This window comes from Motacilla alba, chromosome 1, assembly GCF_015832195.1.
Source record: "Motacilla alba alba isolate MOTALB_02 chromosome 1, Motacilla_alba_V1.0_pri, whole genome shotgun sequence".
Lineage (NCBI taxonomy): Eukaryota > Metazoa > Chordata > Aves > Passeriformes > Motacillidae > Motacilla > Motacilla alba.
Genome location: NC_052016.1, coordinates 52,889,697 through 52,906,955, shown reverse-complemented (window position 1 = coordinate 52,906,955; position 17,259 = coordinate 52,889,697). Strand labels below are relative to the sequence as shown.

General features: G+C 38.8%; 1 protein-coding gene across 1 annotated transcript in view; it reads left to right on the top strand.

Annotated features, from left to right (window-relative positions):
• Window positions 1-17,259, top strand: part of CRYL1 (crystallin lambda 1) — a 49,338-nt gene that overhangs the window by 13,637 nt on the left and 18,442 nt on the right. The window contains exons 4-5 of the mRNA XM_038140544.1: window positions 7,689-7,850; window positions 11,830-12,024. Coding sequence (XP_037996472.1) covers window positions 7,689-7,850; window positions 11,830-12,024 — 357 coding nt within the window. The remainder of the gene's footprint in view (window positions 1-7,688; window positions 7,851-11,829; window positions 12,025-17,259) is intronic.

The window sequence follows — 17,259 nt, the reverse complement described above, 5'->3', positions numbered from 1 at the left end:
CAATATCTTCATTTCCTGCCCACCCCTTTAGAAACAGAGGTTGTTCTGCCCCCTCTCTTCTTACCCCCCATTACACCTGCACAGGCTGTTGAGCTGGTGAGAACGACACTAATAGATTATCAACCTGGTATCTTTCAGATCTTGCTGGCTCTTTCATCTTTTTCAGTTAGGTATATTTTTAAAAAACAGCCTTAACAGCTTTCAGAAAGTCTGCTAGTGGCTTCAGGGTGCAAAATCAGCATTGACTTTGGAGCTTTAACAACAGGTGTCTTGTGTCTGTGGTCATAGAAGTTAGTTTTTGACTCTCTCTTACCAGTTTCTGCTTGCAGCTTTTGTTTGGCTTTCCTGACGTCTTTCGAGAACCCTTTTACTTCTGGGGATGAGGGAATGTCTGCAGACAGTGGGAAGATATCTTCAGCTGCCCTGAGCTCCTAGGCTGTTTTGGAGGCTCTGTTAGTCACAGATCTCCGTGAAAACAAAACTGCTGGCAGGCAGAGTGTGCAAGCATTGCAGTGACATGGCTTCTTCTAAACTGAGCCCTGGACAGACAAACATGGATCTGTTTGCTCTCAGCTGGGCAAATATAACCTTAGGCCTGGTTTTACCCTACAGAGCTTAAACACTGGCCTGAGGCACCAGAAGTTGTGTTTTGGCTTTTGAGGGAACAGGTTTTAGACATGGGACTTGACTTGCTGTCTTTGTAGAAGTTTTGAGAAAATTCTTTCTAATTTTAAAGGTTTAAATGTTCAGATATTAAAGGCTTGCTGTAAAATATTTTATGAAGTCAGTGTCTAAGTTGAACTGAAGATGCTGTTTAGGTAAACAGCTTGCCAGTGTCACTGTAGTGGTGCTGCTGCTGAATGGACTTAGGTCCTTCCATGTTTTCTAGCATTTATTTCCCATCTGTTCTGTGCATTCTGTAACAGCTGGTGCCATCTACCATTACAGTCTTGAATATAGTTTTGGTCCTTGTTTCAGGAGGTTGTCATTGCCAAAACTGTCATCCTGCCTGACAACTAATCTTGCTCTTCAGGTTCTCTTCCATTGCTCCCTGGTCCCTTTTCTGGGGTGATGTTATGTTTCCATTGCCTTTCCTAGATCACTTTCCCTAATTTTCAGGGTGGATGAGATCAGGGTAGAGAAAAACAGAGAAAATCTAGTACTTTGAGGGAAGATGTAAGGAGGAGGATGTCAGTCAACTAGTTTGAGATCTTTTTGCCCTTTCCTGAGGGAACAAAAAGGATCTTCATCTGTCGCAGCCTGATTGACTCATCTGTCTTTTGAAAGTTTTGTTGGACATGTGAACATCATGGAAAATGATGGATCTTTTCATGCCATGATACTAACAGGAGAAGAAGCAAACTTGTCTTGATTTGCTGTATTTGCTTTAAACAAAAAAAAAAAAAACAGCCAAAAAGCCTCTCACAGAAACCCCTCAAACCCTCCCAAATTTGTCTGATTTAGAAAAGGTAGTACCTTTAGAAAACTAGTACCTCCACAAATCCTGTTTTTTTCTGCTAAAGGTTGAAAGGACACTCATAATTCAGTAATTTATTCTGAGCAGTATAAAATGGCAGTAACTTGATATTTTTATTGGTCAAATTCTTCAACAGAGTATGTTTATGAAATGTAGTAAAGTACAAAATGTTTCTATCCAAGTGCTGGATTTCACCTCAGTGTTTACTTGCACAGTATCTTGCAGTCAACAGTTTTTTCATGTCACTCAAGAGGTAGTGATTCATGAAGCATCAGATTTCACACTCGTATGAGCTCATATTTTCGAAACAAATAAGAAGTTATCACTCTAGATCTAAAGTGATTTATAGCCCTAAATTATTTTTCTAAATTAGGTTAGTCTGAAAGTGCTGGTGCCTTTACCTGATCTTTTATGACTGCTTTTACAATCAGTCTCTTTATCTAATGATGAGTCCAAAGGCAGGCAGGATCAGTCATACCTAGACAACTGTCTGTCAAAAATGTGTTAACCTGTTCTTAAAATTCTCTTGTTGTACATGATTCCTTCTCCTCCCATGTTCAGCATTTTGCTCCAGTGTATACATGACCCATAGAAAATCTATAACTGAAGCTCTGGGATGTGAAACTCGCATGCCTGTACTTTATTAATATTTTTTATAATTGTGTCACATGGTGATAATGTGGCATTCCTATGCCTAACAAACATCCAGTCTGCTTTTCAGTTAAAGGAGCTGCTGCCCTTATGATGCTGTCTTACCGTTGGCTTACAGGATAGCAGTAGTTAGTAAGATAGTTCAGGTTCAAAATAAAAGTCTTGGTTGCCAAGATTGTGTGGCTTGGTTTGGACTAACTAGAGTTGGTTCACACCTGAGGAGGCTTTTGTTGCAAATTATTATTTTTGTTAATGATTTGGTTTTTCTTCATGAGCTTGAAACCATCTTGGAGGAAGTTGTGTACCCACTTAGTGGAATGAGTATCTGCTGTGGGAAAGGGGCACAGGAACAAATCATATCATGACTTTGAATTTTGTGAAATTATCAAATCTATTCAATGTATTAAAAATATATATTTGAGCTAAGTTCTATTAGCTAACAGTACTATCAGAAGCAAAATTAATACTTCTATTTAATAATTTGTTCTGATATTAAAAATACAGTTTTATATCTCTGCTTGTTTCACTAGCTGAACTCCCAGCCTCTGCAGTCAAAATGTGACATTTTTTGAATTGCAGGTGGTGTAGTTCCCCAGGTTTGTATATGTGACTCTTGTTTACTGACAAGAGTGCACTTTAGTGTCTGACATGGAATACAATAAAAAAAGCACTCAAGTTTCCTTAATAGGAGATGCATCTTCACTCTTCCAGAATGGAGATACACACCTAAACCCTGCAGGAACAGAACAAACCAGCATATCAACACAAAAGCCTAAATAGAAATTATAATAATTAGGAGTGAAATACTAATGATATTACTGAACATTTTAAACACTCTTTTGCTTAAAATATAATTTGATGTGGATTCAATAAAATGGTGACTGAAACACAGCAATCTATATGCACGATGGAACAAATAGATGGAATTTTCTTTGGTAGCTTCAGTAACCTCAACTTTGCCAGTGATATTGGAGGAAACAGAATTGGTTGTAAATGGCAGGGTTTAATTTGCAGAGAGCTTATTTTAGCATATGTACTTTTATCAAAGAGGCTTTTACAAGAGTCCTTTATTATATTATTTAGATATGGTAAAATTATAGGGAATCATTGTATTTGACTGTACAGTTGCTATAGATAGTAATTTGAAATCTCTATTTAATTTCATTAAATTTGCAGGTCTCCTTTTCAGGTATTTTTAATGTCTGTCTTAAACAGCATTCAGGTTATGTGTATTAAAAAACCACAGGCCAAAGCTTTCTGTAGGTTTATATTAATCAGGCTTCGTTTTAGAAATAAAACATTCTCAAGTGACTTGTTAGATTGAAAGTAAAACAATTATGCCTAGCTTTTCTGTGAAGTTCTTCTTCTAGTGGATTATAACTATAGAAGATAATGGAAGTATTTGTAGAAATGTATTAGGCACCAAGCTTTCAGAAAAGCTCCTTTTCTGACATGCAGAACTCTTTGTCTCCTAATCCTGTGAAGTTCTTTATATTCCCACAAAAAGCTGGATATAATGTGGTTCCTGTTGCAGGAGTGCTGACAGTCTGGGTCCAGCTTGTGGGATAGCTCGGTGCTTTGAAAGCTGCTGCTATGGTCTCATTCTGTGAGAGGATTGCTGTCACTTGACTCTGGGAACTGTTCTACAGGAGTGCTTTAAAAAGGTCAACTAAATCACAGCACTGACAAGCTGAGGCTTCTTAAAATGGTGTGAGTTTTATATGTGTGTAAACAGGGCAGGCGCTTGTGGCACGTTTGGAGATCCTCACTTAACTGCAGAAGATGAGGAGGATTTTGTTGCAGTCAAAGTGGTCATGGCTTCTAAACAATTTACCTGCTGCTTAAAACCTTACTGAATTTACTGGGAAAGGGGAATTGCGGAACTCTAGGAAAAAAATTTCTATCTCAGTTGGCAAGGGCACAGGGTGCTCTTGCTATAGCAGCTGTGGCATGGCAGTGAAATGCAACTCTTGGGGGTTAGGTGGTACAAGACAAAAGTGAATAGCTGTAGGAGGGAGATAGCTGTGGGAGGGGAATAGGGTGTTTCTTGCTCTCCCTTGGTTTGATTGAGGAGCCAGTTGAGAACTTTTGGGTCAGTATTAGCAGGACGACCAATATGGCAGACTTTGTGGCAGGCGTTTGCTATGGACCACTTGATCAGGAAGAAAAGGCCTTCTTCAGAAGCCTCACATTCACAGGCCCAAGTCTTCATGGTGGGGCTTCAGCCACATCAGTATTTTCTGGAGGGACAGCACAGGAGAGCACAAAGAAGTCAGAGGGATTGTGGAGTGCATTTAGGGTAAGAGAGGACATGATGTGCTGGACCTCACAATGAAGAACTGGTTGGAGATGTGAAGGTCATGGGGAAGTAAGTCTTGACTATAGATACCATGAGATGGTGAAGTTGAGAATCTTTGAGAGGAGAAGCAAGACAAAAACTGGGATTACAGCCGTAGACTTCAGGAGGGACAACTTTGGCCTGTTGGGCCAAATCTACTTGGAAGAGTCCCATGGTATGGGATAGACTCCTGCAATGAAGGTAGGTCTAGGAGAGCTCAAGACGGATCGATCTTCACTTGCAGGAATGTATATATTATCATAAACCTTTGTATTAAGATTGCCAGGGAAGAAAGACTTTCTTCTTTATGTTTTGAATTTGCACCTGACAGCATCTAGTCAGGAGGTAGGAATTCACTGTTGTGCAGCTGTAGCTTTCAGATTTCTTTAATCAGAAATTCGTAATGCTGGTGACTACCATCAAACTCCATACTTGTTATTGGTAAGGCTTGATGCTGCTCCCTGTGACAGCATCTCCAGATGATCTTACAGAAAGTGCCTTGCTTGTTGCTGAGTGGCTGCTAATCTTTGACCTTCTGCATGCTAGTTTAAATATATTTCATCTTATACTGCTTATGTAGGATGTCTACTTATTTTAGGACCATACCACTGTGTTGCAGGGCTTTGCTTCAGGCCATATTTTGTTTCTTTTGCCTCCCAGTACTAATAAATGGCTCAGCAGCAATTCTCATTGATAGTATAAGGAAAAGGTATTTTGCAAGATAGTGTTTTGGGGAGTGTTTTTCTAGACATTACAGAGGAGTTGCTACCTTGCCTTATTTGAAAGTGGATGGGAAGAACCTGGGGAGATGCCAGCATTTAAATATAGGAAAATGAAATTGTGCATTTAGATGAGCGTGGATGAATGTAGAAGCACAGATGGTGAGTGGCATGGTGAGAAAGGCCTATACAAAACCACAGAGACACTGGATTTAAACAGATAAAACTCACTGGCTTTCCATGTACAGGGGTTGTGTCATGTGAGTGCAGTTTCTTGTTTAGGGACAACTAGACCTCAATCACCATGTGGTGTATCAGTTAGCTAGGGAGGGAGTCTAGCATGTGTTTATCTTTGCGTAGTTCTTTACCAGTTCAAGTAGCTGCAGTGTGTTCTCTGAACATGTATTTGAATAGTGTAATTCCTATTACATCTAAGCCTTTAATTCAATACAACACTTCTGGGAGATGGGTTTTAAAAATTAACAGCTGTCATCTTCTATCAGGCTCTTAAGAGATGTCTAATAAAGTTTAAATTAGAAGCTAGATTTGTAGCAACCTTGTTTAGATGACCAGGCCTTGGAATAAAGGTTTACTGTTCTCTGCAAGTGAGAAATACGATCTTCCCTAAGAAAAGGGCACAGAAATATACAGTGTCACTTAAAATGCATAGTGGTGCATGCTAACCTTTTTGCACTGATTCTTTGAGAGAAACTGTGGTAGCTTTAAACCCATATCTTACCCGCTCTCTGTTTGATATTCTCTTTCTCATGGTAAACAGAATAGCTTCAGACCTCTCCAGGCTCCATAACTGACTGCAACTGAGGTTCCTGTTTAATGGATTGTTTAGAGCTTAATTTTCCCCCTGTTCTTCAGGGAATTGGTGTCTCTGAGAAAATAATTGCATGCTTGAGAACAGAAGTTTTATTGCAGTGGTCCAACAACCTGAATACAATTGTGACACTATACAAAATACTCCAAGCAAATGGCCCATTCAGAAACCTTACGTAACCATGGCAGGTTTGAGTTTCCAGCAGATTTGAGTTTGCCTTTTTGATTATCATCTGATTTGAGAGCAGGCTTAGAGTTTCAAGTTCACAAACCTATTCAAAGCAGCTCTTTTATTAGCTTGAACAGTATCTGCAGAGTTCTCATCATCTTTGGCTTCACTAAAAGAAACTATTTAAACTTAACCAACAAGCAGGGATTCTGGAACTATGAGCAGAGTATCATTTTGTTTTGATAAGGCTGTCTAATACTTTGGGCTCTATCTGGAGTTCTTAAATGACCCTGTTTATCTCTTGTGCATCATAGAACCTTTAGTACTGTTCCATGCAACTTATTTTTTAAGACTTCAAATTACTTTTAACCCATTTTTTGGTTTCAAAGCTCTGTCCCTGGGCATTCTTGCCACAGAGTCTGTCTGAAGCAGCAGATGTTAAATGTAAATTTTGGATTACATCAAATGTGTCGTCTTTTCCCCTGACCTTGCTGTGTGTAGTTCAACATAACAGAAAGGACAGAATGAAGTACTGGCAGGTAGGAGAAGGTTAGAGTTGGAAAAGAGCAGGTATTTTCTGTGTGTTTTAAAGGGAAGGCTGAGGTTTTGCAACTTTGGGATCCTGTTTGGATTTTTTAAAACTCTTCCAAAACCCCTTGAAAACAGGCTGGCCTTCTTCATCCATTTTCTTCTCAAAAGCTGAAGACTTTTCTGTTGCCTGTGGGATCCACTATAGTCATTATCCTATGTCCTTCTCCTCCCAGACTAGTGGATCTTTGCATGCTCTTCTTCAGACATCTCCTGGAGATAACTTTGGAAATCTAGTGATTGTATGTTGTGGCCCTTGGCTCACACATGTAAAATTTCACACAGTGATGTAGAGCTGAATGTGCTCAGTAGCTTTGGTAGAAGTTTTGATAGCATTCATTCTACTTCAGATGGTCTTCAGAAGTCTTTCTCAGTGACCCTCATACTTAAAATGCATAATTATCTTCCTTAATTTCAACTCTAGGAGTTGATTAAGCACAGGTTGCAGAGATGTACCTTGGAATCTCCTGCCATAGTTCTGGAGTTTGTTAGTTTGTCTTCTTTTGTGATACACCTGATCATTTCCATGTCGTCTTAGAGAGAATACTGACTTCTATCATGTGAGATACTCCTAAAACAGTGGAGACCAGGTCTTATTCCTCTGTATTGTGTTATCTCCCTGTGTGAGTTAAAGTCTGTATTTTAGACAAAGCAGAATATTTTCTTTTTGCGTTAAATCTCCTGTAGGGTGTGGTGGTCCATCTTCTGCTGTACATTAACTCTTGGGCTTTCCATTTCTTTAACTGTGGGGAGATATTTTTGTGTTACTGGCTCACTGCTATATCTAGGCTGATTAAAACAGGGTTTGTGCTGAATTCCTAGGTGTCAGTCTAGGATGGGATCAGTGAAGTCTGAGATGTATAGATAGATACTATTGAACTATATGACTTCTAATACTGGTTTTTTGTTTTATTCCAGGAATGTACTCCAGAGAATCTGGAACTGAAAAAGAAGATTTTCGGTCAGTTGGATCTTATTGTGGGTGACAGTGTTATCTTGAGCAGCTCGACCTCTTGTCTCTTACCCAGCAAATTGTTCACTGGCCTTAAACATGTTAAGCAGTGCATCGTGTCACATCCTGTAAGTACCATGGCATGTTTCCTTTTCGTGTAAACTGCATCCCAGACTCCTTCCTGCAGTCTGAAGGACTCAGAAGGGTTTTTGGGGCTCTTGTGTGCCACTGTTAGTGTACAGGTCAATTTTTTAAAAAAAGCTGTAGTTTGGTTATTCTGCGAACAGCAGCACTAATCTACAAAATTGAGACGGTGTTGCATGCTGTTGGATCAAGATATGTTCTGTGTGAGCTGCTGTACTCGTATTGTTGTGTGTTTCTCAAACTACTGGCTTTCAAAATGTAAGAATTCTGTATTTTGGGTACAAGCTCATAACAGTACTGCTTTATTCTTGTGTCATTGTTAGTCTTTTCTAGTATCCTTTCTTAGCTTCCGTTGGGTGACAGTAAGAATCCAAACACTGAGCTGCATGTGCTGGTCAGGCTATATTGATAAAAGATGGGAAATCTAGACTCCAGTTTCTTCAGACTTGTGATGCAGAAGCAATATTCCTTAATTTCTGAAAGAGGAATTAAGGAATGATGAAATGGAACAGATTGGATTTGGAGATGAGTTTGCATGCTTCATGACCAACTGGGACAGGGCAGTGATGCAAAAATGGAATGACTAGAGGTTGCAGCAGAACCTCAGAATGGTCAAAGGCACTTGTGGGCTTCTGTAGAGGTCTGTTTGGAGCTGCCAGACAGCAGTTTATCAGATCTCTGCTCAGCATGGAAGAGCATTTTATCTTGATCATCACTGGGATTCTTACTGCTTCTGTTTTCCGCTATTCAAGAAGCTAATAAATTTGTTAACCCAGTGTTAGTTGGGTAGTCAGCTGATCAGTTAAAGAGGACTGTTGTCGTGAAGAGAGGTGCTGCCCTGGTCTCTGCAGTTTGGTAACTACATGATGTCTCTCCAGGCCATCCCTCAGAGTGTAAAGTAAATGTCAATTCCCTGGGCATGCACAAGAGTACAAAAATACAGCAGTGCTTTACTGTAGTGTCTCTACAGCTACCTGTAGCCTCCTGCTGTAGTATCAAAGCATTTGGTCAGTGCCTTTCTGATACCCCTCCACCACCACTGTGCCTTGGGGTGCCTGCGTGGCAAGGGGAACAAAAGGCTTGGTTTGGTTTTTTTTCTGTAAAAGAAGTTTTCAATCCTTTTTAATTATAAAAAAGGTCAAATTTCAAAATATGTATCTGTGCCTAGATCTAGCCTTTCTCCAGTCTAAAATTCAATCGTTTCTTATCTCTTATTTCCAGGCTTGTAGTTTTCTCTAGTGCAAGAGAAGAGATAATGTCTCTTTAACATTTCTATATTAAGTAACTATACAATTTCTTTTTTTTAACCAGTTCCTGGCTGTGTGACTGTCAGTCTTTGATTTTACTGTACTCTTTCTTACTGTTTTCCCAAGCTGGTCTGTACCAGTTGACTTTGTTTAGTCTGAATTGCAGTCTTCGTAGGAGCCACTCCTGAAACCAGGTTTTATCAGATCTGGAAAGGTGGTCTCTGCTTCAACATTTTCTACATTTCTGTTGTAAGGATATGTATTTTATCAAAACGAACACTCTGGAGTTTAAATGTCTAATTGTTCCCAAATAGCTTTGCAGTCCAAATGAGACGTTTTTGTGGTAATCTCAGCTTCACTCAGCTGTACTGAATGTACCAAAGAAGCTGTAAAACAGTGTACTCTTCCAGGGGCCTTTCTGCATCTGCATCAGGAAACATGCTTGCTTTGTAGTAGTTGTTGGCTTTGGGTGGGTTTTTTGTTTTGTTTTATTTTTCACTAAGATCTTGAACACAATAGTAGGATTTGGTGGCTGCAGGAAGCAAGCAGCTCTGCAAGACACTGAAAACAAGTGTGGAATTTGATATACCAGAAAAATTAAAAGCTAAAGTTGTAGAGCCTCTGGCATGGGTGAGGGTGTTGAGATAAAATGGAATGAAGTGCCCAAAGGGCAGAAGCGGCTCATCCCTTTGCTTAACATGGTTCAGTAATTAGAAAAAAAAATCTCACAGCACAGCTGTATGTTAGAAATGCACACAGTACTTATGTTACAGTTCAAAACAGGTACAGCTATTCTCTGAAAGCAGTTTCAGGCAGTGGATCAATAGAGGTCTGCTGCAGGGTGGTTCTCTTCTCATATACTGTATATGCCTGCTAGATCACACAACTAGAAATATGGGGCTAGAGGAGACTGTAGCACTGAGTACACTGAGTGAAGTCCCCTGTTGTACAGCAAACCCTGGAAATCAAATAACTCGAAAACTGCATAAAACTCTCTCAGATTGTTTTTTTAACTCCACTACTCCTGTTAGAAATTGTTTGTGTCTTCTAATTTTTGTTCCAATTTTATTACTGGTCCATTAAAATTAATATTTATGGTTTTTGACAGCTTTTCTGTAACTTAATTTTTTTTTGTTATTTTCTTTGTCATCTCCTTTCTTAGCTGTGACGCTGTTACACTAAGGTGACCTTCTGTTCTCTGAAATGCTTCTTGTTTTTAGAAACCTTCCCCCATTCCCTACTTCATCTATGTTCTACTACTTTCAGTTTTTACCAATATCTCTCACTCCTGAAAAACTGTCTTCCTGTATATCCTCAGGGTGCTCATGAACACACCCATGTGCTCCCGGTGCCAAGTTCATGAAATGGAATACTTCAATAAGATCACTGTCTACCATAATCTTCGAAGAAATTTTTAATAGCCTTAGTCTCTCTCAACAGTTAACTTATCCTCTTTCTGACTGGAACCTGTGATACACTTAAGCCTTAGAGAATGTCTTGATGCTTGCAGTGTTTTGGGTCTTGCTCAATTGCCTGGCACCACTGGATGGTGTCCATCCACCTCACCTTTCTCAGCATTTTTGGTGGCACTGCCAAAAATACTGATGTGAGAGAGGCTGTGTTGGGATACAAGGCACTCTAAAAGGAATGAAGTGTGTTACATCAGTAGTTAGAGCACATGTCAGACCCTGCAGGAAAGGGAACCATGAAATACTGAAAAGAAAGAACATGCAAGGAGGAAAGGCTGCTTGCATGTTCCTGTGACTAGATCCTGTCCTTGCATTTACAGGAGCACAGTTAAGAGTAGTTGACTATAAGGGAGCATGATGAAAGAATCAGTAGTTAATTACCATCCTTCAAATGTCTGTGTTATTCTTGATAATAATTTATTATATGTTAGCCCCTTCCATTGCCTGGAGCTAGATGGAGAGCTGAATTTAACACCTTTAAGAGTACAGCTGAAGGACTGCTACTTTGGAAAGAGAATGCATGCAGCTTAACTGTCTGTAACACTATGACCTGAAGAACTTTTAGCTGTTTCCAGGATGTTCTTTAGGATTTTTTTTTTGTTTTTTACTTCAAAAATACATAACACAAAGGTCTTGACTTGAAGAGAAACTACATTTGGGAAGAGTCAGGGAGAGGTAATTTATTTTTTTCTAAGAAGAGTGTTTAAAGGTAACCTGTTCTGCAACATTTTCCAAGTTTGTTTTATGTGATATCTTACTGTATTTAACATATATACAGGCTTGGGCCAGTAGCTGCTTATCTGTTAAGTGTTGCATCTTACAGGCAGTGTTTAGCAATACTTTTGTTATAAAGTTCCTGACTGTCTAAAAGGAAATGCCTTGCTTAATTTGGAAAGACAGGTGTTGACCATATGTCTTACAACAACAAATAGCCTGAATATTGAGCAAAGAGTTCCTCAAGTCAGAATAAAGTCTTCTAGTACTGTTTGAGTGTTGTCATCTCTAGTGTAGCTCCATGAATTTTGCTGGGGTTAAACAGAGTTTGATTTAGTGCAAGTTTAATTATTTCTTTTAATTTGAGTTAATGCACCAGCTTTTATTGGATTAGTGAAGTCTTTTAAGGTCTGAATATCATCAGGCTTGCTGTGTTCACTGGAAATTATCCAAGCTAGTGCCAGCTATAAAGATGCTTTATATTAACTCGTTCTGTTGGTGGCTGATGTTCTTCTTTTGTCTTTCTTCTTGAGGTAAATCCACCTTACTTTGTGCCATTGGTTGAAATTGTTCCTCATCCAGAAACAGATCCTTCTACGACAGAGAGAACATATGCCCTGATGAAGAAGATTGGTCAGTCTCCTGTCAAACTTAACAGAGAGATTGAGGGGTTTGTTCTGAATCGACTACAGTATGCAGTGATAAGTGAAGCTTGGAGACTTGTGGATGTATGTATATCTTTTTCTTCGGTACTTGGTCAGTTCGGTAGATGTGATATGTGAGATTGTATATTTAAACCCTTTAAATTTGTGCCATCTTTGTTCAGCTGTCCCGTATGAATATAAAATGTATATTTAAATGTAAATTAAGCCCAGTAAGAAATGATGCCAGTTATAAAAAGAAAAGACTGACAAAAATGAGGTGTTATGCGATGGTAAAAATTATTCTTTATCCTGTTTTCTTTTTTCAGAATACTGTTATTTTCAGGGCAATCAAAAGAATTCTTTTAAAAGCTCAGCAATCAAAATACCGATTTTTCTTTTTGTAGGCTTCTCATCATTTAGTGTTTGTGTTTTCCTAGTGTTGTTGGCCTACTGTACAGTGGTCATGAAAATATTTTAAATGGTTTTCTCTTTGGCCTTTCAGGAACTGCACTCATAGGTTTAACTGTTACTTGATACCTGTAGGTAAAGACAGATTTCTCCTCCTCCTGCCCATTCAGACTTCTAGCTGAGAAACATTTGTTTGTGTGCCTTCAGCTTTTCCCACAGTTAGCTGCTCTGTGCTGAAGTCTCATCTTTCAGCAGGAGCTGAGTTATGAGTCTGTTGCTATTCTCTTGAGAAGAGTTTCCACTGAGCTTTAATAGGACTTTCTTGGGGTGGAGTGTTTTGATTTTTCAAGCTGTTTAAAACAACCATGCACACAAATACAGGTAAAGATCTTAAAACTCAGGTAATATTTCTGTAAACAATTATTTTTCCAAAGAAGTGTTTAAACATAGTTGCTGAACTGATTTTGCTTACCTGTAGCTGGCTTTCACTAGCAACATAATACAACAATATAAAGGACATGGTGAATAACAAAAAGTAAAACAGTGTTGTGAGGAAGGAACTGATCTACTACTGGGGATGTTTATTTAAATTTTAAAAATGGCTTCTGTTGTTAATCTTTTAATACAAAGTCTCAAGTTTATGATAAGAAAAACACCTTCAGAAAGCTGTAGTCATGTTGGAAAACATAGAATAGAAAAGACAATAATGTAAAATCACAGAATAGCTTGGGTTGGAGGGGACCTCTGGAGATCATCTGGTCCCACCCCCCTACTACAGCAGGTTGCCCAGAATCACAGCTAGGTGGGTTTTGAATAACTTCAGAGGACAACATTCATTCTTATTGGGAAGCCTGCTCCAGTGCTCTGTCACCCTCAAAGTAAAGATTTTTTTTCCTTCCTATTCAGATGTAACTTTCTGAGTTTATAGTTTGTGCCTGTTGTCCCTTGTGGACCAGTCACCCATAGTCAGCACAGGCATTCAGGTAATTCCTCAAAAATCTATCAGGATTCTTTCACATCTCTGAGAGCATAAACTCAATGGTGGAAGCCACTGCCATAGTAACCTAGGATGCTAAAAATTTGAATGGATCCAGGGATCATTTAGACATATTCATGTTGGACTGTGCAGAAGCAACCTCCAGCTTCAAAGTCTCAAAGACTGGATTGCTGGGAGCTGAGGCAGTACAGTACATATCCCTGAAAGTATCACTCTCTGCTTGGTCTTGCTGTGAAAGGAATTTAAGAACACTTCATGGGCTGCTGTTGGAAAGGAAGTACTGAATTGAGGCAAACCTTTAGTATGAACCTGTTGTATGGATGCTTTTGTGGCAGTGGTGGTTATGTGAATAGTAATAAAATAGTGCTAGAAGGACTGACAGATATAGAAAGTTGCTTTTGTTGTGAATCAAAGTTTCTGAGTTGTTCTGTTCTTGTATAATTTTACTGCGTTTCAGCCAAATACACATTGAAACAGTTCACATTGAAATAGTAACAACTTTGGTGGCCGTATTTCCATTCCAGAAGCATGAACAATAGCAGATGTCAAAGGTGTATAGTTTCAGCTGTGTGACTTCAGGCTTCACAGTGCCTTTGATGAGAGGAGAATCACTGCAGATGGGTGAGAACTGCAGGCCTGGGCCAGTTTGTGTGTTTCTACTGTTCTGCTGCCAACTTAGTAATTTTTATTGCAAGTCATCTTCTTTTGGTGCATTCCACTTTCCAAATGGGGAAACATAATTCTTGCTTCTGATTGTGAAGTCACTTTCCAGTTCTTGCTGTTGAAAACATCAATCTCCCCAACTCTGTCTTTGAGAGACTTCTAAAAATCAAGTTTTACTCACATTGGTTACATCTCGAACAAATGTTTTCATTACTCTGAGAAGCACTGGGGGATTGTTGTGTTGTTTTGTTGGGGTTTTTTGTTGGGTGATTGATTGGTTGGGGTATTTTTTGGTTTCTTCCAGTCAGTTGAGCTTATTTCATTAAAGAAACTACTGGAAGTTTCTCCAGTAGAACTGCAGATGTCCTTTTAAAGTCATTTGTGGTAGGACAGACGTGCAGTACAGCTGTACTTACATTTATCTTGAAAACATTATAATAAATAGGCTGATTAGCTTGAAGAATATGTTTTAGCTCATGTAGGTTTCTTATTTATGTATTCAATTATTAGGGCTCTGGTAGAAATGTTGCAAAGCTGATAAAGATGAGAGTAAAAGAAGTTCTATGAGATGTTAAGGTTGAAGATCCTTATTCCTCTCTTATCAGCCCTAAATATTTATATTACCGATTTGGAACCATTAGAATAACCTTTAGCCATTAACAGGAAAAATACCTCAAACTGCTTTCTCTGTTATTCTCTATTACCATTTATTTGCTTTCTCACATCTCCATTGACAGTGGTCACAGCTGTGTCTGATTTTGTTCATAACTCTTGGAGCAGAAGCTTACTGCCTTTATTTGCCTGGGAGGCAAGTCATTACTTTTGTACTTTTACCAGTACCAGTACATTTTAGAGTAGTTTAGGATTATGCTGCAAGGGGTATTAATTAAATTGCTTGACTTTATCTTGTTCTGAAGGTAAAATTTTGATTAACATAATCCAGAAAATAACAACCAAATACTTCAGGAGTCTCAAGCCTTTCTCTGAGTAGCTATGATTGTCATTTAACTGTGGATCACTGAGTGAAATCTCACCTTTTTGAAATATTTTCCTAAGTATAACCTGGAAGTTGCAAGGCAGTCATAAAATACAGCAGCAGAGATAGCAGGTGGAGCATGACAGTTTTTAACCTTGATATCATTTAGGAGTTACAGCTGTTTCAGTTTTAGGAACATGTTAAAACTGTTACAGGATGGATTGTGTACGTACTCTGCTTATCTCTGCATAAAATTTTAATACTGTCTTAATGTGTTTTTTTTTTTCTTTGAAGTGGATTTTCTTTTATGTTATAGTCATTGTAAAACATGACTTATACTTAAATTTTTGTTAATCTTTTGGAAAATAAAGTCATGTTTTGGCTATGTGTCCATTTTAGTTTGTTTTTGTGGCAATCAGTTGCATTGGCTTCAATCATTAATTTATGTACCTCTCTTTTCTCAAGTGACTAGCTTAGCAGACTTTAAATGCTGACAAGACTTTTAAAGTCCAAATTCCTTACTATTAATTATACTACAGTGTTATTTGGACACTTTTTCCAAAAGACTGAGGATAAGGTATAGGATTAAACATTTAGTTACAGGGCCTCATAAAAGGGGACATATCATAAAAAGGAAGTTTAAAGGGACAGGAAGAGAAATAGTGTTGATACTAAGTGTTTCTTACAGGATGAGATGAGTGAGGGTGCCATGGAAGAAAGCAGATTAAGGCCAGCAAAGCAAGGAGGTGTGAAGTGTGTAGGACAACAAGTTTCTTAAACATTATGAACTGGAAAGATGTAGAGGGATATAGGAGAAAAGTCGTATGCTCAAAATGACAGGACTGGAAAAAGATGTCATCAGGGTGTGGATAGAAGGGACTTGATTGAAGTGGTAGTGAAGAGGAGGGTGTAACAAGTACTGCTGAGACAGAATGCATGTATTAGTAGCAATCAGAGGAAAAAAAAAATATACTGAATTTGGGAAAGAGAGAGGACGAAGTGGCAGATTTGGAAACAGAAAGTATGTGGTCCAGGAGGCAGTGAAGTCCAAAATAACTCTTTAACAGACTGGAGTGAGTAGGAGAACATGATGAATTGGTAGAATCAGAAACAAGTACGATTGTGATGTGTTTTGGCCTCTGCATTTGATATGATTACAAACCAAGTCCATGACAGAAGTTGCAATGTAGGTGTGACTCAGAGATGAAAAGAAAGACTGCTGATTAAAACGAAGCAGATTGGGTCAGAGCCTAACGCTGGAGACTGCAAAACCACCACAGGTTTCTGGAAAGGTGAAAAGGGTCCCTGCACAGGGAGAAGCCCTAATAAAGTACCAAAAGTTCATTAGGATAACCGTGTGGTATCACTGGAGGTTAGAATCTCTAGGAAAATGAGATTGTGGTATATAAATCTTGTCATAAGAAGTGTGGAGGATTCTGAGATAGTCTAGATTTTGAAATTGGACTGGCCATTGGGATCACTGAGGCTTTTGGTGGAATTAATTTTAAATCTTAATTCTGTAGCTGTAAGAGCTTCCAGTGAACTCATACCATACTTCCTCTTCCCTCTTACAAGTGCTGGAGGAAGAGGTTTACCAGAAGGGTAATCCAGGATGAAAAATCCCCTTGGGAAGATTAATTCACACTTACACTTAGTGAAACTGGATAGGAACTCTTTCTTGTTTAGTTCTTAGCACAAACATCAATCCTGGTGGAAGACACCTTGCTGACCTTGTAGCTTGGTGAATCATTCCACCAACTGATGATCTCCTTACCATAAATGGGAGTAGGGTTATTGCCTAGGGTAGGAAGGTCTAACTTGTCTATCATTTATGTGTTCTAATTTATGAAGAGAAGTAAAAACCTTTTCTTTAGAAGGGTCTTTTTGACAAGAAGAAGCTGAGCTTATTTGTATAGAACACTGTATCCCTCAACTGAAGGGATCTGTCATGGTTTCCTTCTGGTAGCAGCACTTTTTGCCTTTTTGCAGCTGCAAACATCAAATTGCAACTATAGTCAAAAGGCCAAGAGCAAAGCACTCATGATTCTGAGGGCACCTGGTCTTCAAATATATGAGGACTATGGTACCCAAAGAAAGTAAATTATTAATTTGGAAATTAATTTGCAATTATTCTGAAGTGCTTCAAGAGCCGGTTAACTCTTTTAACATTATGTTTACAGTTTTTAGCGGCCACTGTGGTTCACATGCTTGTCTGGAATTTGTGGTTAGCCTTTTGTCCACAAATCCATGTCAGCTGGGGGGGCAGGGGGTAACC